Consider the following 22,875-nt stretch of genomic DNA (forward strand, 5'->3'; position numbering starts at 1 on the left):
TCCCAAACTGGATCATTAACAGAAAGCCCTTTCCAGTAGCATCGATTAACATCTCACTGTTTGGGAAACACTGATGTAAGAGAAAGAGCGAAAACTGTAAACGTCTGAGTTCAAAGCCTGGTTCTACTACTTACTTGAGAAACTTCTTTGAGATAAAGTTTTCTCATGAGAAACATGTGGCACATAGAAGACATTCAGAAAATAGTAGCCATGATTTATTAATTATATAGTTGTTAATAGTAGTAGTAAAGATAGTATACAGGGACTGAGGGAGCAGAGTGGAGCACCTTTATTCTCAGAAAGCCCAGAGCTGATAAAAAGAAGGAGAGATGGAAAGTGGTCATGGGGCAATGTATGACTGGATGGATTCAAATGGAATGTGGGGCTGGGCAAGCCTGGACAGATAGATGATGCCTTTCTGCCTCCCAAGTAGCAGAAGGGAATTCTGCCTAAGCCAGGAGGACAGTGCAAGACTGAGAGAAAGAAGTGGAAAGAATTTTAGTTCTCGGGCCATTGCTTATAAAAGATAAAAACCTCTTAGAACTTACCTGATTTAAAAATCATGGAACTCAGGGTCTTGGCATAAAGAAGGAATTGGAACCAAGTATTCTACCCAGTCATGGAAAGGGGAAGAAATGCCCCAAAATCAAGGGCAAGGAGAGACTGTGCATGGCTTACTTTTCATCTGCAAATAGGAATGATAATGGTACCATCATCAAGCTTTTGTGAAGGTGCAAATGTATTGAGGCACATAAAGCCATTAGAACAGTGGCTGGCACCCAATAGACGTTAGCTATTATTATTACCTTTCTTTCTAAAATGTGCTTTCATTACTGATCATGGTACTTCTCGAGCAAATCCAGAAATAAAGATTGCTTCATACATTTCTACTATATACCAAATTCTTTGCACTATGGAGCTTGCCAAAAGAGACAGAGTTCTGTTATCACAAAAGTTACCTGGTATATAGTATACTTTTTACAGACAATAGGACAGTCCACAGGGACAGGAAAAATATGGGAATCAAACTAAGGGCCTCGTCACTACAAAGTTAAGGAGACACATTTTAAGACACTAGAAGATAAAAGAATCTTCCATCTACTAAGCTCTCATTCTGTTCAAATTGCTGTTTGATGTACTTTCTCCTCTGAAGACAAGGGGATTAAGCTGATGGATTTATCTCTGAAGTTCCTTAAGAGCTGAATGACTCAATTTCATCATCAAACCTTTGAAGGAAATTGAACCACCATTTCAATGGTTGAGAAAGTGGTTTTCCTACTCCATTTAATAACAATAAAACTTGTTTATTGCTTACTTTCTACATACCAGACTCCATGCTAAGTACTTTCAATGTATTGCCTAATTTCACCTTCCCAACAGTACTGTGAAGTGGGGTACTCTCTCTTCCTTTCCTCACTTTTCAGATGAGGAATCTAAGTCTTGGAGAGATTAAGTAACCTGCCCAAGGTCACTCAGCAAATAATAGCAGAGCCCTGTCTGTCCAATTCCAGGGACTACACAGAGCTACATATCCAAGGAATTTACTACTCACTGGCACTGCCTCAGCACTTTCTGAATGTTTAAAATTGTTTTAAATAAGACGTAATTAAAAATAAATAATTCATGCTGTTGACATTTCAGTGCTAACACTACCGCACAGGGTATGAGCGTGACAACCAGGCTTGTGTAAATTAGGCTAGTTCTTCATTTTGCAAATAAAAGGCATATATATAATCTCTCCTGGAAATTTGGAAAGGGTACTTCTAGTCCCATGTTACTCCATCAGATACCTAAACTATCTAAATACGTTCACAGTTGTTCAACTTAATCATGTTGGTGATTGTTACGTTAAATCTGTGTATGTTGGTGACTATTACGTTAAGCTTGTTTCTTTAGACCTAATGCATCGTCAGAGGCGCAGCTCAGTTCTTTTGTTAATAATGTTTTTTGTATAAAGTGTTTTTGTTAGCTCACATAGTTCCTCCTCTTGTGCTCTCACTAGACTCCTTTAGGTTTAAGCAGGTGACTGGTAAAGTAAGAGAATGGGCAAATCTTAGAAGACTTGCCTCCCACAAGCAGTCAAGTTTGACCCAGTCCACAAGTCCAAACAGACTATATGGGCTCATTGGAATTACCCATTCCATTTATTCTTGTTGATATGATATTGTATGAGTTATTAATAGTCTTTCTAAATGTGCCTTCTGTCTCTTCAAATAGCTCCTCTACCTTTTGAAATTACTTCTCTAACACATCACTAGGACCTGAAAGAGCCATGTCCTCAGTCTGTACACTAAAATACTTCCTCTGAAGATACTCTCATACTTGAAACAATCACTGCATCCCCAAGACCAAAAGGTGAATTTCAAGAACATAGAAGGCCATCAGGACATGACCTTCTATGGCTCAAGCCTTGTCCATCACTTCCCAGTTCACACTCTGTGCTCTAGTATACAGTTAGTCTATGTAAACCAAATTACTTGACAAACTAACAAAAAATGTTTCATGTGTCCATGTCTTTCCAGCAGCCAGAGCCTACCACTTCCCTTTCTCAATCCACCCAACGGCTTCACATGGTTAGCCCAAGTCATTGCAATGCCCACAAAGCGCTGCTTCCTCAGCCACCCTCCACTCCCACCCCACTCCCCTGCTCTGTTATCTCTCTGACCTGGATCTCTTACCACTTTCCTCTCAGCTTAATCTGTTTTAGCAACACTGGCTGCCTGCCCTGACAAGCTCCACCTCAGGGCATCTTAGTCAGATCAGGCTGCCATAACAAAGCACCACAGACTGAGTGGCTTAAATAACAGAAAATTATTTTCTCATAGTCTGGAGGCACAAAGTCCAAGGTCAAGGTGCTAGCAGCATTAGTTTCTGGTAGGAACTCTCTTCTTGGCTTGCAGATGGCTGCCTTCTCACTGGGTCCTCACATGGCCTTTCTTCTGTGTGTGCAGACTCCTGATATCTTTTCTTCTTCTTATAAGAATGCTAGTCCTATTAGATTAGGGCCCCACCCTTATGTCCTCATTTAGCCTTAATTACCTCCTTGTAGGCCTTACCTCCGAGTATAGTCACATCGCGGGTGAATCTTGTTCCAGGATTCCATGATGGTCCTCTCCCGTTCTTTAGGTCGTAAATTGTCCAAAAGTGATATTGATATCAGCAAGCAATGACTTACATGGTGTGAACTGAGGGATATCTGAAAGGTCTTATCCACACAACCAAAATATTTCCTCTATATAGAGGCCACATTAGAGCTCACCTTGTGATGATTGTTGTTTTTCACTACTCCCCTTAAAAATATTATCCAGAAAGTGGTAATCCATTATGTCATCAATACTCTATGAGAAATTAATATATCTAATGATGCACCTCATTGATAGGCATAATATTTCATCTTGGAGGCTTGGAGAGAAGAAGATGGAAGAGGTTCTAAAAAAATGAAATAAAAGGAAACATTACATACTGAAAAGTCAAGTACAAATTTGTCTTGTTTCTCTCTTGTGTCTCCACTTGGCTATATCTTAAGTCATTTGTGACTGGGTAGCTTTCTCCTTCTAAGAGGTATAACAGTCCTTTTTTGCTTTTCTAATAGGCTCTTCAATTTAAAAAACAATGCTGCCTCTTTGATAAGGCCTTTGTATCCCAAGGTTGCTATGTTTAATTTTTCTTCTAGGACAGGTCTCCAATGATATTTTTTTAATCTTCAAAGAGCACCTCCCCCCCCCCCCAATCTACTAGAAAGAAAGGAATTTAAAACTCTGAGGCATTCACTAAACCTATCAGCTCAGAGAAGAATAATCTCCACTTGGTGCCCAGAAATACAAGCAAACAGTGTAGCTTGTGGTTCCAAGAATGGTAAAAGCTTGGAGGAAATTACATAGACTTGAGAGTTAACTTGCCCCTCTGGAGACCCTCCAACAAGAGGCATAGCTCACATTGTTAAGTTTTGCTCCATGTCAGGTACTGTTCTAAGAGCTTTACACCTGTATGAGTTCTACTGAAGAGTGCAAAGCTCAGACTATGAACAAAATGCAGCTAACTTCTATTTTTCATCGTCCCATTAAACTTTATTCCCCAGAGTAACTCCCCACTTACTTTGGATGATGTTTGGCAGATCCTTCCCTTATTAGGTCATTCCCAGATAATAAAGCCTTCTGGTTACTTTCTGTTACGCAAACGGTCTCACTTCTAAAATTACAGTTCCCAACCAGCTTCAGGTCAGAGGCAATGGGAAGCCAGCTTCAACCTCCTACCCTTTATCCTTTCCCCACAATCTACAAGGTATGGCTCCCTACTTCCCCTTTAACTTTACCTACTGTCCAAGCCCGTCCTACACCACAACCGCCACGCTGGCTTCCATACTGTTCCTTGAGCTCACAGCCATGCTTCCACCTAAAGGATTTTGCACTGACAGAGCTACATAGCCCCCCTCCCCATTTCCTAAATGTCTTTGCTTACATGCCATTCTGCAGGAGAAGCATTTCCTTACCACTGTCGTCATCTACCACCTTGTTCTGCATTCTTCTTCATCATTGTACTTATTTTTACTTGATATATGTGTTTATTAATTATGTCCCCCCAGTAGGATATAAGTTTTACAAGTTCAAGACCTTGATTTGTTTTCTCACTGCTGTTCTTCTCATTACCATCTGAGAACTCAGACCAGTGCCTGACCCAATATTAGGCGCTCAGTAGACATTTTTTGATTTCAGGGTAAGGATACGCTATGAGTACAAAAGTAGAATAAAACATCTTTCAAGCAGCTCAGAAGGAAGAGTCTTGGTATTTTATTTAAAAATGCCCCTAGGAGTTAATTAATAAAGGAGTAACTATTCAGATTACCACGAGTTTGCTTGCTCTGTGGCTACAGTTAAAAATTAACATTCTAAACATTTTATTAAAATTAGCACTGTTCCTTCTAAGCAGCCTCTCCCACTTTGACAGTGTTTTCACTCAGGAGACAAAACATGGAAATGAACCTAACTAATATTAGTATAATTGCATGTATAATTTTATAATCATTGGATAATATTATTGTAAATAAGCTGCTTCTTAAAAAAACATTATTAATTTCATTTGAATACAAGGTTTATTTCACCAAGGCCTGAACTTTTTATTTCCAGATTTTTTTTTTTTTAGTTCTCTTATTTATACATTATTGAAAGTGTCTATTTTTGTCTTCATTGCTAGATTAGTATTTGCTGGGTTATGCTTCCATTTCTCTTGCTCCCACTGTTGCAATAAGAAAAGTATTTAGGAACACACAATAATGACTTTTTAGAGTACTGTTACTTTACAAAAGTAGTATCTTAACAGAACTTGGAGTTCGTAGCATTATGCAAGCTAAACTGTTTTTGCACTGTAAAATGTATTAGATTCTTCTCCTCTTATAAATTCCATATATCTCCTTTCAGTATCTGCTTTCCAGGAGTCTATGCAAGATTGATGGAGACATTAAATCCAAAAACTAAAAGAGAAAAAAATGTAAATGTGAGTCTTCAGTTGACTTTAAAGGAGATATATTGCTCAATAGAAACATGCAGGGAACAATGATAGTGGGCAGTAATCCTAGATTAATTACACTTACTCAGTATGTTTATGGAACCAATGCATATGGCCAAACTTTTTTATAAAGCACTATAATTGTATGATTTTTTGCACTGGACAGTAAATGTACCAGCCTTAGTATTGAAAGACAGGATTTTTGTCCCTTATTACTGAAAGCAAAATTACTCTGCCCTATTACAAACCTATTAGATCTCTATCCCTACATCTTCTATTTATTGATCTCTCAAAAATCTGTGCTTTATGTTTTATTGTACAATCAGCAGTAAACCTCAAACGTTGAAAGATTTGAAACTGTGAAGTAACAAATCTGTGAATTCACAATGGTATTCTAAATGATCCAGGAAATGTCATTTTAAGTGGTAAAATCAATATGTATTTTGGTTCATTAGCAAAATACATAATGGCTATTTCTAGCATCTCCTCAGACTCTCTGTTTAATCATTGTGTATTGTGATGCCTGGCCTGAAGCAATTCTATTTTTAGTGCTAATGGAATAGCCCTAAATTGCTTATTTTCTGTTTACTAAAGTCATCCTGTTTGTTACCATGGAAACTGACAACTGCTCTAGCTAACTATTTTATTAAATGAATTGAAGATGTAGCCGAAGACTGTGAAGGTGCAGCACATCATTCTTAAAACGTCCTTTCCAATAGCTGCAAAACTATGGCCATATCTATAGAAAAAAATGAAATTAATTATGAATAAGGTCGTCTACATTTCAAACTGGCGAGGCTTACCCACATTTGAAAATCTGAATCAAAACTAGCACGTAGGCATCCCCAACTTACAGAGAGTCTATGTTCTAAAAGTGTATTTGTAAATCAGTTCCTTGGAAATTGGAACACATTAACCCATAGAAACAATTTCATAAATAATAATTAGGTCTCCAGGGCCACCCTCAAAAGCCCTGCGACCTGTGATGTCTCAATCTATAGCAATATTAGCAGTAGCCTTTGTTCTCAGCTCTGGCAGCAGGAGCCAATTCACAGGGATGAGAAGAAAGGAAAGAGTTTTCTCCTACTTTGTTTTTAATAGTGAGAGCATACATGGAACACCATTTCGGAATACGAGCGTCCACAGTAGATGTTGGAGCTCTCAATGACCCTGTCTCTAGCCTCTTGAGATCCCCTTATTACCGACCCTCCTGAGTTGGTCCTCAACGAGGGTCCTCCTGCCCAATGTCATTCGAGCCAATAGAAGAAGACTGAGTGCGGTTCAGAAGCAAAGGAAAGTTTATTCTTTGATCAAAGCACGGAGAGGAGGTGTGAGCTCCTGCTCTAGAGTCCACGCTCTCCCTCCACCCATGCCCGCCTACCCGGCCCCCAAAGGCTGTGGGCGGGGCTGCTTTATAGTGCTCCAACTGTGGGGAAGCGGGGTGGAGTTCTGGTGAGTGGGGTGGAACTAAGGCTCCTCTAGGCTCCAGATTGCAGTGCCAAGGGCGCAACAACTCTGCACGCGGCCCACTGAGTTGGGGTTTCGGGCGCAGCCATTTTGCACTAGGAACTCTGGTCTGAAGTGCTGGGTGCAAGGCTGCTGCCCGAGGCACCCTATGAGCAAGTGAAGCTAGACTAAGCACAAAAGAAGAAGTTAGACCTTATCTTATCACCTAGATTCCATCTTATTCTTCCTGGGGACCCAATGGGCTTTGCCAGTGACACTCTCACTTTTGCACATCTCCCTTCGGAGTTTCACGCCAGACAGATCTTGCTCCCACCCTGATCCTGCCTCTACATTGAACCGTCCTTCTCCTCAAGATGCAAAAGGGTCCCAGCTAATTGTTTAGAAAAAAAAAAAGAGAGAGAGAGAGAAAGCAATCAAAATACTCTCTATTGCCTAAATGATTGAACTCTTCCTGAAGTTTTTGCATTTTAAAAAATACAATATTTTTTGAACCCAAATAAATCCCTAACCTGTGAGATTTCCATCACCACGACTAAAGAAAATATTCAGAGGGTCCATGTGTGAGGAAACTGCTCTGAGGGAATACTCAGCTTTAGAAGTCAGACCCCAGAAGTCAGTTGATTTAAAAGAAGTCAGCTTCTTGACTGTCTTCTCTAAATCTTGGGTCTTGGGTTTTCTGTTCAAGGATGGATGTCAGTGGTTAGTTGTAAACTGAGTTCATTTCATTTCATTGTTCATTTCATTTCCAGGAGATTCTAATAAAATGTATCTTATTAGCCCTATAATTGTGCTTTTAAAAGAATATCACCTTCCCGGTTAAAAAGATCAAATTAACACAATAATATAGACAAAAGTTTTGTTCTTATTTTCTAACAGAATACAAACCGAACAAAATCATTGTGATTTGGGCATTGTGAATTTTACACAGAAAAGGAAAGAATTATTAGGACATGTTTAAGACAGAGTCAGTCATTTTTTATTTGATGTCTAAGAAATTAAAGAAGAAAAAGGAAATAATTTGAGATTATTTCAGGATGAGAAAAAATGAGTTATCTTAATTATTTATAGAGCTATATTTTATATAGATTCAGAATTAAAATATATAAGAAAAGGCTGACAGTTATTTCTATAAAGTTAAAGAATATGTCTTTTTTTATTATTATTAAAGTGGTGAGTATAAAAACAAATAAGATTTGATTCCATTTTTCCATAATGTAGTACTTGAATTTGCCTGTAAAATCTTTCTGGGAAATTTGTGCATTTTTACGTAAATATATGTGCAATAAAATATGAAATAAAAAAATCAAATTTTAATTGAATTTCAGTGGTCATTGAGGGCTTTGTTAGAATTTTAATGTTACTGACACTCCAAAATGAAGGCATATTTTTGACCTTACACTCATTTTCTTTTAATCTCCTTAGGTTCTACTTTCATTTGTAACACTCACATCATTCCAGTGAAAAACCAAGAGGGCGTGGCTATGATGTTCATCATTAATTTTGAATATGTGACAGATGAAGAAAATTCTGCTTCCCCAGAGAGGCTAAATACAATATTACCAGTCAAAACTGTAAACCGTAAGTAAAAGACAACGTAATGCTCTTGATACTCTGCTACTGTAGTAATTTTAATACATGCTTCATTTTGATTCAGTTCTCAAAATATGTTTGCATTTTATGTAAAATAATTTGTATATAAAAAAGCCATAGCTGACATTACCCATCAGTGCCTAACAGAAGTGATCAGCTGCTTTCAAAGCCATTTGACTTGGTTATACCAAACTTATTTAGCCAGTCCCCTACTGATGGGCATTTAGGTTGTTTCCAAATTTTGACTATTGTAATAATGGCAGAATGAATTGTGCATATGTATTTTCATGTGTATATGTACATTCTTGGACAAAATTATCTTCAGAGTAAGGTTCTATAAGCGGTATTCCTGGGTCAAAGGGTAAATGAATATGTAATCTTTTTAGATACTGCCAAACTCCTCTCCTTATGTTTGAACCATTTTACACTAATACCAATGTATTATATAATACAATACAATGTATTGTATATACATTGTATATAATATTGTATATACAATGTATAAAATACAATGTATTATATTTTTCCTCCAAAGCCTTGCTAACAGAGTGTGTCAGTCTGCTCGATTTTTGTCATGATAAGTGAGAAGCAATACCTCAATTAGTTTAGTTTACATTTCTCTTATTATGAGTGAGGTTCACATATTTGAGCACTGTGGACATTTCTTTTTCTGTCAATTGTCCATTACTTGTATACATGTTCAGCTTTTTTGTCTTTTTCTTTTAAATTGTGGAATAAATGGCAAATCGCTTCCCCAGCAAATTGTCTTTTATCTTTTTCCTAATTTTTGTCACACGAAGCCTTTATTTTTTTGTAATGTGGCCTAAATTTATCAACCTTTTCTTTTGTCGATTCTGAATTTTTGAGTCATAATTAGAAAAGCTTTCTCCATTCCAAGGTTGTAAATAAACTCATATTTTTTTCTAGACTTATGTTTTAGGATCTCTAATCCATTTTAAGTTTAGCTTGGTTTATAGTGCAAGTTATAAATTTAATTTGTCATTTTATCAATGGTTTTCCAGTTGTTCTAACATCATTTATTAGAAAGTCTGTCTTTCACCAGTAATTTGAGATATCACTTTTATCACATACTAAACTTTCTTACGTGCATGAGTATATTCTGGTCTTTCTATTCTGTTCTCTTGATCTGTGTCATTGAGAATCACACTGTTTTCAATATACGGTTAACCTCTTATATGACATACTCTCTTTAATATTAATTTTCAGGGTTTAAGGTTATTTCTTGTTGCATATTCCACATGAACATTAGAAACAACTTGTCTGGATAAAAAAAAAATTCCCTATGGTATTTTTATTGGATTCAGATTAATTTTATAAATTAATTGGAGGAAAAGTAACATTTTTATGATGTTGAGTCATTCTATACAGGAATATGTATATGTATTTTCATTTTTAAATCTAATTTTTGTGTCTTTCAAGAGTGTTTAAAATTTTTCCTTATTGTTTACTTTGCTACTTGACATTTAACATGTTTTGTTTTTGCTGCTATTATAAATAGGATCTTCTCTTTAATTATTATCTTCTAATAATTTTTAAGGCTACTGATTTTTTCTGAGTATGTTAATTTTATGGTCTATCTTAGTGAGTTTTCTTAGTTTGCAGTGGCTTATACATTGTTCTGAGGTTTTCAGATGTTCTATAATATCAAATAAAGATTACTTTACATTTTCCTTTCCAATTCTTATACATCTAATAGTTTTCTCTTGTCTAATTGTGCTGGGTATTACCTCCAACATATCATTAAAAAGAAACTGATAGTGAACATCAATTGTTCCTGAATTTTGTGTGAACGCCACCAGTGATTCCCATTAATTCAAATGATGGCATGTGGTTGAGTGGAATGTGTTTTATAATTTTATAGAAGTTTCCATTGACTTGTATTTATTAAGAATGGGTGTTAAAATTTGTAAATTGCCTTTTCATCATCTGTGGAAATGAGTGTGCTATTCTGTTTCCTTTTTTTTGTGGTAAATTTTATTAATAGAGTTACTAACATGGAACTATTCTTACATTCCTGAAAGGAACCACATTTGGACATGATGTATTTCATCTTGTAATACTGAATTCTTTTCATCTAAAATTAATTTAGGATTTTGCATCGATCCTCATCAGGGAAATTGCTCTCTAATTTTTGAATATGTATATGCAATTTCGTTAGGTATTATTATCAATGTTAGAATTACTTAGGAAAATAATTTGGAGTTTCTTCTCTATTTTATGCTCTACATAACCATTTAAAGAGTTTGGGGATGATCTGGACTTTAAAAGTTAAGTACAATTCCCCTGTAAAATCATCTAAACCTGGTACTTATTTGTGGAGTAGCTTTTTAACAATTATTTTCTCCAGAGACTGGACTATTCAGATTATCCAGCTCAACTAGTATCAGTGTCTTTGCACTCCTAAGTATGCTTAGTCTTCTACCGTTCAGTTTGTCAAATCATATCATTTCACTCCCAGTTTTTATCAACAAGGCACTCAATGAACTTATTTTATATTTCCTTCTCCTTCCATTTTGTTTGGTTGTGATACTTCTAGCTTCTCAGAGGATGTAATTTACATACTTCTCACTTTTGTTTTGGCCTTAAACTTCTAGTGAAATGTATTCAATGCTCACTACTTGTCTTTTTGTCAAAGTTTCCGCAAACATAACTTCTTGGATAAAGTTCACCTCTTCAGTAAATGTTCATGAGTAAATCAACACTATTTTTCTATAGCCTTCACACTTGGAGTACAGCCTGGGTACATATAAGATATTTGGCCCACACTTTTTGCCCTGTGAACCTGGTAGATAGTGTTCCACTCTTCTTGCATCAAATGTTGCTAATGAGGAATCTGATGCCAATCCACTTGTCTGCCCTTTGTAAGGGATTTTGTTAATTTTCCAAGTCCCAGAAAATTTCAGAAATAAATTAATAATGGTAGATTTTAATACTCCTATTTCAAACCAAGACAGACTTTTAAAGTCCAAAACTATTGCTTGCGTATGTCTGGATTTGACGTTCTAAGTCAATATTCCTGGATACATGGTGGGCCCTTTCAATACGTACATTCAATTCATGTTATAGTTCAGGAAATTTTATTGAATTATAATTTTTAATATTTTATTTCTTTTGGTTTGTCTTCCTCAGGAACTCAAATAATGTGGATGTTGCACCTTCTTTGCCTGTCTTTCATATCCATCACTTTCCTCTGGTCCTTTTTTCTCTCTTTATTCTATTTTATTTTCTTAGCTTCTCTCATTTCTAGCCTCTATTCTTGTGATTTGCTTGTAATGTGTTTTAATTTTTTAGATGACTTTGTCTTTTTCTTTCCTGAATTTAGTACCTGTATTCTTTCAGTTCTTGCTTTGCATTTTCTTATTTGTCCAGTTTTTATTCTATGTTTTTGAGTTCCTAATTTATAATCTTAGTTCATATCTCTAATTACTGGTTTGAATTTTTTAAATTTATTTTGGGATGTTATATATCTATCCTGTTTCATAACCAGATATTTAGCACACTTTCCTCTGCAAAGTATGTTCCCATTTCCTGTTTTTCTTTTATGATATTTTTGTATGAATATTAGAGTATTCTTGTTTATAGCTATTCATGAAGGTCTTTCCTGGACCATCACTAGCAAGAAATCTGAGGGGGGGCAAAGGGAATAGGTCTTGTTTGCATGCCTTTAAAAATTTTTCAGTTCCAAGTCTCATTCATATATAGCAAGGAGTTTGTAAATTTGGAGGGTTTGTGGTAGGGGGGTTACTTGTTCTTTAAAATATATGGCACTGCCTGGTTTTGTTGTTTGCTTGTTTTTGTCTTCTGAATATTCTGTCCCCTCTTATATTAATAAGGGGACCTTATGTTTATCTGCTTCCTTATTTCCCAGGCTCCAAGGGACAATTCCACCTTTGAATATCCCTCCCCCTCTCCAAGATGTAGTGCTTTTCCAAGGCTGATATCTGGAGTCTTGTGCACTTTTCTAGCCACTTTCTATTGTCTCTCTAGTAAGCAATGCTTTGTCCATTAAGGTCACAGAACTTCTCTCAGTATTTCTCACTCAGTGTTAAACCTCTTCTCCCAAGGTTAAACCCTATTTGATATGTGTTCCATTACTCTAAGGAGACTTCTGAACTCCCGCCCCACCACTTTTTCCACTTAGCTTCTGCCTGACTATTGCCGTGTACTCTTCTTAGCCAATTCTGCTGGTCTTCGGCATTTATTTCCCTGACTACATGTAAATTAAAGTTTGTAATGTCTCTTTCTCTAATTACTCTTTAGGCATAGTTTATGGGTATTTTTATTTGCCTCCCTTATTGATCTCTGTGGTTTTTAGGAGGATCTATGAGCAAATGAAAATTTAAGTTACTGTCATTGTCTGTGGGAAGCTGGAAGCCTTGTCACAAAACTGTAGTATTTGCATAAAGAAATTGTTGTATTATATGTAAATCAGATAGCAAAATATATGTAAAATATAAAACACAGTCCCAAAAGCCTATGTTGTAAACTGAATTAATACTAAATCAAATGTACTGCAGCTGAAAATTTCTCATAGTCAGTTACTGCCTTAGGTACGTCTAAATGACAGTACAGTATCCTGTTAAGGCAATATTGGGACAAATATATTAGTGTAATACAATTCCAATATTTTGAATATTTTATTCTGAGCAATATCACACTTGGGAAAAACTCTCTATTAAAACCACCAATCTGTCAGTCTCCCAGGTGACATGTTTAGAACAAAACTGAATTACTATAAAAAACTATTGTAATACTAAAGACTTGTTCCTTTAAGTTGATGACTGTTTTTGATATCTTTATATTTTCTACTAACCAACTTAGTCATTACTGAACGGTTCCTGAGAGTATACCTTAGGTAATGTCAGCCTGTATTTTGGTAGTGAATGTCAATGAGATAATTTTTCTGGGGGAAGCCTAGTTTTGTTTCTTTATTGTCTTCAAAAAGTCTTCATTTTCCTCCCAAAATAGCTGTTTTTCATGGTCCATCAAGTTGGATGGGAGTAAAAAAGGGAGTAGTGTATCAGCCCTATGACAAAAAAGGGGATTTAAAAAAAACGTATTCATTTCAAACTGAAATACAAATGGAGACTTGAAACTTTGATATCTTGAATGGAAGACTATCTATACAGTAGCCTCCCAGGTATCATACATAATCTATGCAACTTTATACTAGGATTAAAATGGCATCTCTTGTGCAAGTCATATAGCAAATTCAGTAGTTTGTTTCTTATTATGTGAACATGAATGGTTTCCCTACACTGCAGCTGTCACTCATATAGGGAATCTTGGAGAGAGTACAAATATGCAGATAAAATTGTTTCCAGAGCATTACAAAGACCTATTATTTACAACCATTATATTGGTTTCGATTATACCTCCTGTCATTATATGCTTTAAATTTCTCTTGGTGTCAGTTTTTGAGGAGTTGATTGTTAAATCAAGCAGAAAAGTTAAAGAGAGACAAATTATATTTGGTAGCTTCTGATACTATCCAGTTTCTACTTTGTATCATTTCTGATCTTTGGAAAACTCCTTTTTTTTCTTAAAGTATAATTTTATTACCTGTGTGAAATAACATGTTGATTTCAAACATTGTTGCTCCATCGGTAGCCTCTAAAACAAATAACTCAATAAGGAAATAAAAGCAAATCAAATTTTGATACACCCTTTTTTGCAGAAACATCTCAACTTTCAAAAAGTTTAATTTCTTATCTAAATAAGGAGTGTGTAAGTGTGTGTGTGTCTGCGGGGTAGGCATGCCCTTGTGTTGGAATTTAAGTGAAAGTAATGGGGAGAGGCTACTGTTTGTTTGAGATGATGTGGGTTTCTATATATTCAACTGCCTCTCCTGAAATGTAAACAAAATAAGGGAAAAAATGTGAAGGAGCTATAAGAAACTTAGACGAAAAAGAAATGAAGTATTAAATTGAGAATATTAAGTAATAGAAAAGGCTAAGTACACAATAGAAAAGATGCATCATGAAAAGGCACTATGATCAATTGGCTGAGTAAATTCTGGAAACCTAGAGACTTGTATTGAATAAAAAGGTGGATCAATTCTCAGTACAAATATCTAGTTTCTGGGTCAGGAACACAGCACAGCAAAAGTGAGCAACTTTCTCTGGGAAGAACTCATTTTTCACAAACTTAATCTCTGTCGAAGATACAGGACCAGCCACAAATAGATGTCTTAAGTCCCCTGGAATGAAGCAAGTACAGGAGAGAGTATTATTCTGATAGGTCTATCAAATTGATATATACTGCACAACGGAGTTGATTAATTACTACATAATAAATATAAATACCAAATAAAAGATATAATTAAACATTTTCTCACTGATGGTTTAAACTCTGCAATCTGAAAAGTGGAAATGATACTGAGTAGAAGAGAAAATTCTACTTTTACTACCAACTAAAAGGGGGCCACATCTAAAGGAACTAAGAGCAATGGGAAGATGTGTTCTCTTTTTTTCTGCTCTAATATCTGTTTCTATGAAATATTTGCACAACATGAAAGATAACCAAATTATGTGTCCTTGCTTACACTATTAATTTCAAAGTTAATTGTCAAGTGTGAGGCTTTTGTTTTCATTATTTTAAATAAAATATTTTAAAGTTTTATTTTACATTACTTACAAATATATTTAAGTCTTATATTTCTTCTATTTTATAGCAGAAATCTAGGATCGCCAATCTGGTTAACACAGACACACATACACGTTTTCATTTGTTAAAAATTTCTTTAAGGGGATTGGGGGGAACCTGAATTAAACAAAAAAATCCTGATTTAACAATATACAACCAACAGAAAATTAATGCATTCTATATTCTTATCCTGTCTGAAAACCAAAGAGTCAGTTGAGCCACTATAAATGTTGACCTTAAGCTCATATCCCCAAATAAATTTTAACTAATAACATTCACTCCTCTTATCATTTTAAAATAGGTTTTTGTTTAAGTCTACTTAATTTACTGTTTCCATCACGGTCAAAAAAATCCATGAAATTTTCTCATTTTACTAAACTTGAAACATATCCCAACAAGAAAGCAGGCCCAAGTTAAGTCTTTTTAGTCACAGAAAAATACTGAATTTTATCATTTATTAATTTATAAATGATTACACTACAAGTCAAAATTATACATGAGATCCTAATTTTTTAGGTACTTTTCATCTCTTTCCCTTAGCAAGTATTTCAGAACTTCACCAGGCTCGTCGTGACTCTCATGTCAAATCCACCTCCTATGTCAGACAAATCACCTCCCCTTCCACACCTCCGAGCAAGGGGAGGGCTTGGGCAAGAAGTCCCTTAATCAGCCCACCCTCAACAAATATATCTCAACCCCTGGAGGCAAATCTTAACTGGGGTCCACATCTCCACTTGAAACCCATTCCCTCTGCCATTCCTTCCAAATCTGTCCTTTCCAATGCCCCTCTGTCAGCTATGTTTTCTACCGGCGCTTTCCCTTTTGCTCATGCTGCTGAGAATAGCCTATACTTCAATAGATACATTCTGTTTACATCAAATAATATTTTCTCAGAGTTTCAATTAGTTAAATGTGTTGCCAACATTTAAAAATTGGAAGATTACACCTAAAATTACGATGTCTGGGGAATTCCCTGGCCATCCAGTGGTTAGGACTCTGGACTTTCACTGCCGTGAGCCCGGGTTCGATCCCGGGTTGGGAAACTAAGATCCTGCAGTCGCACGGCACAGCCAAAACAACATATCTAGCTTATTTTGGAAAAAGATGAGTATGTGGCCACACATTTGCAATAAGCTGGAAGAGAATACTGACCGCACCTTTAGTATGTACTCCCCAGTTTGCCACAGTCCTCAACTCTCCTTGTTGCTGTTCATACTTGGCTTTCTTTACTTTTGTCCCCTGACTCTTCTTACAGGCATTTGGATTTTCCACACCTACTCATCGTCTCCCTTATTTCCTTTCTTCCTCTGCCCACTGTAATGAGCTTTCTACGTTGTGCTCTCAATGTTATCCTCTAGGTTGAAGGTACTGTGCTAAATTCGATTCCCTTCTCTCGGTTCTTTTATGTTTCATGACACCATGCTCCTTTGCTTCTTTTGATCTCTGTGACAGCTATTTTAGTACCATTTTCTTGTTCCTCTTAAACAAGAAACTCTTAAACACTGTTTATCCCCCAGAAGCTGCTCTTAGTATTCTTCTCTTCTTAGTCATCTTCTCTGTACACCCTGCTGGGCAAACTTATCTGTGACCTACAGGATAAAGGCTCCCTTTCAAATCAGTATCTCCAGACCACACCTGTCTCTAGACTTTTCCAATTACTTATAACTTCATATATCCAACTGCCCACTGGACATCTTTTTCTGGAAGATTTTAGCACTTCTGGAAATTTAGCATTTTCAAGCTAAGACTTGCCTTTCCGTCCCAATTACCATCTACTCTATTCCGTCAAAAACTCTTGCTCTTCATACGTTGTGAATGGTGTCATCCATCATCCCAGCCACCCAAGCCAGAAACCTGGGCATCATGCTAAACTTCTCTTTCTCTCTAATCCTCTCTTTTCCCAACTGAAGAGTGATCAAATTCTCTTAAGCACACCTCCTGAATATCTCTCTCATACAGCCCACTGTAATTACCTACTCAGGCCCTCAACACATCTGCTGCGGTGATCTCAAAATTGGTATCTCTGCTTTCAGCTTCTTTTCCTCAGGATCACATGTCCCACTACTGTGCATCAGATCATAATACTCCACTGTTTATATTCTTTATAATGGTTCTCTATTGCCTAAGATTAGAAAACTCCGAAACCCTGTGCATTAAGCAAAAGACACACGTTGTGGCCTCAGATACCTCCGTAGCCTCATCTCCCATCACAGCGCCCCCCAAGCCATCGCCGTCATACCCCATATTTCAGTGGTGGTTTTTTGAAACCACATACATTTTATACCACCTTGTTTTTATAGCATAGTGCCCTCTCTACTAGACTGCCTTCCTTTCTCCAGCATACCTTCTCCAAAGGACCCTTTACCTGTGGGGAGTTCCTAATTCACCCAGATAGATTTTCCTGTTCTTAACCCTGTGACATGATGATACCTCATACGTGTCTCTACTACGGCACTGGCACATCCGTTTGCCTAGTAGACAAGAAACATAAATGACTAAATAAGGCCAGGAATAAAAATAGAGAGCAAGAGAGGTGAGAGCTGTGGAAAACTAAGGAAGCCTACCTTGTTTAAAGTAGCCAGGAACACTTAAGCTCCAGTTCATAGGAGGGCTGTTGTGTTTTCTTCCGTATCCCCAATATCTGGCAAATAGTGAGTACCCAATACACACTTGTAGAATGTATAAATTTATGAATGTTATTGTTATATTGAGTAATTAAGGGTTTTTTCCCTACTGAATGCATATTAGTCAGTGATTCTCCAAGAGTAAGACCGTCAGCATCATCTTGTAGCGTGTCTGAAGTGCAAGTCCTTGGGCCTTACACCAGAACAACTGATTCAGAAACACAGGAATTCAGGGCTTCCCTGGTGGTGCAGTGGTTAAGAGTCCACCTGCCGACGCGGGGGACACGGATTCGTGCCCCGGTCCGGGAAGATCCCACATGCCGTGGAGCGGCTGGGCCCGTGAGCCATGGCCGCTGAGCCTGCGCGTCCGGAGCCTGTGCTCCGCAACGGGAGAGGCCACAACAGTGAGAGGCTCGCGTACCGCAAAAAAAAAAAACCACAGAAATTCAGCAACCTGTGTTTTGACAAGCCCTTCAGGTCATTCTGATCCACATTGAAGTTTGAGAACTACTAGTCTAAGTTACTTAATGGTTAGATAAAACCATAAAGATAAATTTTAAGTGAAGCTAAAAGTAAAAATATAGTAAAATAAAGTTAAATTTCTATAGCATCTTATTCTCACAGTTATTTTCAAAAGTGTACTTTTTCATTTCATTTCATTAAGGTATTATAAAGGAGATTCCATTATCTTTGAAATGATTAAAATTATACTCTCCAAATCAGAAGAGAATTTTTATCTTTATGCTTACTAAAATAAAAGTTTGAATTACTCTAAAAGCTTCAACTGAAGCAAAGTCTATACACAAAAATACAGTTGGTCATTTAGGCAACTATCTAGCTAATTTAAGCCATTAAAAATGCATTCATATGCTTTGGACTCAATATTTTGAATAATTGACACATAAAAAATATATTTGCCTGTATAGCTACCTTGCTCCTTCAAATTTGTATTTCAGTGTTCAGACCTCAAGCTAAGGAACAAAGAAATTTTCTGTGTAGCTGGTTTATAAAAGGGCATTCACAATGTTTTTGCTATTCTCCATTGGAGCTGAAAGTCATTCTTTAAAGATGAAGAGCTACGGTAGTAATACAGAGTTTCCCACTCAGCAAGCATTACTATAGAAACAATCTATTATTCAGATGAATTTAATTAAAGGTTTTACAACATAACTAATGTTTACTATTATCATGTGTTTGGAAGTTTCCTCTTTTTAATGATTAAATTTGCTGTAGAAAAAGGAACCGTGACATGGTTGCTAAAAGAAATCCGAGAAAAGTTCAGTCATAAGTTGCAGTCAACTTTATACCGTTTCCTCCCTAGGATGTGAGCAAAATACGTATTTCTAAGATCAAGAAAACTACTCACAGTTGAAAAAATATACTTTATCCTTTCGTTAGCAATGAATGTTAATGATGGCCTCAATCAGCATGTCCACATCAGAGACCCGGTGTGCATACCATTTGGAAGAATTTGTTACCTAGCAACACCCAAATCAGGGACAGTCCCTATTCTTACAGCATGTGGGTAACTGGCTTCTGTACCATTTGTGTTTGGAACACTCCATCGAAAGAGTCCCTGTCAACGTAATGACTACATGGCCATCTTGGGTCAATCTAGGTAAAAGGTGTTACTACTTTCACACAACATGAGTGGACTCCTTAACTTGGCATTTGGAAAAGAAAGAATTCTATAAAACAGAAGCAAAATAGCAGTATGGTAAATCATACATTGATTTATTAAGCTGTTATCACATAGAAATGGAAACTAATTAGGTATATATAATACCGATGTGTTTGCTTTAATTTCCAGTGCCTCCTCGTGGACAGATTTTAACCTTGGGTGGCAAAAGCAGTCCACCAGCCTGTCCTATTTTCTGCCCTATCTCCCTTATTCTAAACCTGTGTTTTCTGCTTCTTTGCTCTCATGATGACCCAGCTAGGTTGGTGTCTCTCAGATATCATCAACATTTGTGAACCTGTTCCAGAAGATCTCTGCTGCTGCTACAGCTCCTATGATTACTCTCACTCCTGCTACAGCAGTGACTTCTCCTGATCTCCACACATGTGTCCTGCACTACTGGATCAGGACTCACATGGCTTCAAGATTCCTATTTGGTCTTATACTTACTGCTTTATTGTAAGATGTTGCTTTTCCTTTGGTATCTCTCGCCCTAGGAAATGTCCAAGGAGTCTTAGTCTTTCAAGGCCTTACTGACCACATCTGCTCCTTTAAAGGGTCCCAAATTTAGCTGCAGGTTTACCAGGTCGATGGACTCCCTGGTGACCTTTTGTTGTCACTAACACCAGGACTGCACTGTCTGCACTGCCCCATGTGTCACCCACTAATCAGGTTAGCCAGGTCAGTACTGAGTTCACACTGAATTATATTTTTTCCCCAGTCTAACAGCTAAGTACTGCCTTCTTTGACAATATTACGGGTTGCTCTAGCAGCCCATGGGCATCATCATATACTCCTAACACATTAGTAAGAAAGACATCTCCTTGCTGGGTGCCTCTGTGGAAATTTCTTCCTAAAGAGAAAAGTCAGATATGTCAATTATCTTCCCTGTTTCTCCAATGAAATTTGATCTGCTGCTCTCTCTGACTCAGAGATTAAAGTTTTATTTCTCTGCACATCCAGAGCTATTTGGTTGGAGAAAAGTCCCACAGTGATTTTAAGGCTTCCAATTTAAATGTCAGACTTGTGAATACCCTGATTATAGAAAGGTACATTGATGTTAATTCATGAATTCTTATTTTGCCTGATAGTAGCTGATAGTAGACTTATTCAGATCATAATTTTTTTTCAGACCCCAAACTGGCTATCCTTCCCCATCTGTACCATAGGCACTGTGCCTCAGACACCTTCCTGTGGGAGGGGGGGGGGACAGCTGCTGGAAATTGGCCACTTCAGGACACAGCTCCACCCCTCATTGGAAGCTGTAGTCAAAGGCGAGGAACTGCCTTACCCAAGGTCATGGCCCTTCCCATGGGGTAGCTGTAGCCAGTGACTGGCTGCAACAGGGAGATAAAAACCAGATACACTAACTTCATTTTGGCATAACTCTGAAGGGCTACCCCAGCTCCACAGCTCCCAGGAGAACTGACTGAAGCTTTAGCTACATTTTCATATCAGTTTTACTTGCTCTTATCAATCCTTCCTTCCTCTTTTCCTTATAGGCATATCTCCTGAAAACACTTCCCCAAAACCCTTTTGCACAGTCTGTTTTCAGGGATCCAATCAAGATACCTTCCAGCACCCCTAATCCTTTGTGAGGGGAAATATCTCTGCTCATAGCCTTCACAACTTCCCCCCACCCAAATACACGCACATATGTCCTCTCCTTACCCCACTCTATTCTCTGATTTGAATGACTGCTGGAACTAAAATTTTTCTCTGCTTTTCAGTTTATAATTCAGCTAAGCAGAACCAAGCAAGAGTAAGATGCTTCTAATTTATCTTTAACTGGATTTTAGTAGTAAAATTATTAAGTAGTCAAAGTTCTAAGAGTTTGTAGAAATGATGAGAAATTAAACCAAGGGAATGATTGGGAATTTGTAATTGTGAGGAAATTAAGTGATTGGGAATATATGGAGAACTTTTCAGATATAGTTGGTTTTCTGCAAAAAATATTACTGTTTCTACTATCCCTAGGTATATTCTTAAGTTAGAAAATTGTTTCATGTCAAGATTAGCATAATAGTTTTCTTCCAAACTCTAGGAGATAAGAATCAGCTCCCAGAGGAGAGAAAGAGAGAGGGAGAGAGACAGAGACAGAGACAGAGAAAGACAGAGAAATAATTCAGATTGATGAGGTTTTCTTAATTTAGAAAAGTTGGTAAAACCATTTTCTAAAGTCCCATTCCCACAGGACATAAGGGTAGAAATGTAGTTGTGATCATTATAATTTTTTGTGAACTGTGATTAGTATAAATATACATGCAAAGAAACTCAAAACTGGAAGGAATATTAAGAGTCAACTAATCCTAGGGAATCCTAGGGGAGGATTCCCTAGGAGGGGTTTTTGGTTGGAGGAGAAAGATTTTGTTATTCGACCTCTGAGATCATAAAAAAAAAGTGTGTATGCATTTATCTGCATTATTTAGAGGAGAGAGTTAGGATTCTCATTAGATTCTCTTGTGGATATTTAAGGACCAAGAAAACACCAAGTTTGGGGTAAAACTGAAATTAAATCAAGGAAATTGCTGTTTTATTTTGATTTTGCCTTGATTTCCTATTTGACCTTGGGCCAAGTATTTAACATTTATTCATATATAGATTGAAGTCATAATTACAGGCTTTCTAAAGAGAAAGACACTGCGAATATCTTTGTGCCTTCTTGGTTGAGATGTAAAAAGCTCTTAGTTAAATGTAACACAGCATGTATGAAGATGCAGCTTCCAAATTTATTTTCAGCAGCTTCACAGAAGTGACATGTCCTGAGAAAGACATTGTAGTGGTAGTTAATTATAAGTTCATTATAAGTTTCACTTCTCTCAAGTGAAAAATGGTGCATTTAAACAAAACTATGCTTTTATGTAAGTAGTTTATCAACACTTATAATTATTTTGGGGAATGTGTTAAAAAATGTGCAAAGCACCCCTGATTCTGTTGTTATTATTTCAGATTTATTGAACATTTTAGTAGCTAATAGGCTAAGTAGAATCTCTTTTAGTTATTCAAGTTAGAAAGCAAATATACTAAAATATGGAGACAACTTACAAGGGTCTTTTTTAATGTTAAGAATCATAACAGGATTATACTCATCTAAGTTTTATACTTCATGCCTGAAAGTGCTAACGTTGAGCAAAATTCTCAATGTGTATTCTTTCCGGATGAACTGCGGTTCGACAACTAAATCTGTAATGCAGTATAACATGGTCGTATTAACCTAGTGATGCAGAAAAGACCATCTGTACCACCTTGGATATGACTAAACTGTAGGAGCAAACTAAATGCCTTGTGCAGTCATTAATTTAAGAAAGGCAGTGAATTATTTTTAAAGGAGGAGGGTAATAACTGATG

At 36.8% G+C, this 22,875-nt stretch overlaps 1 protein-coding gene across 1 annotated transcript in view; it reads left to right on the forward strand.

Moving 5' to 3' along the window:
• KCNH7 (potassium voltage-gated channel subfamily H member 7) overlaps positions 1-22,875 on the forward strand; it is a 453,648-nt gene that overhangs the window by 297,590 nt on the left and 133,183 nt on the right. The window contains exon 3 of the mRNA XM_060016676.1: positions 8,392-8,547. Coding sequence (XP_059872659.1) covers positions 8,392-8,547 — 156 coding nt within the window. The remainder of the gene's footprint in view (positions 1-8,391; positions 8,548-22,875) is intronic.

Source organism: Delphinus delphis, chromosome 7 (genome assembly GCF_949987515.2).
Source record: "Delphinus delphis chromosome 7, mDelDel1.2, whole genome shotgun sequence".
Taxonomy (NCBI): Eukaryota; Metazoa; Chordata; class Mammalia; order Artiodactyla; family Delphinidae; genus Delphinus; species Delphinus delphis.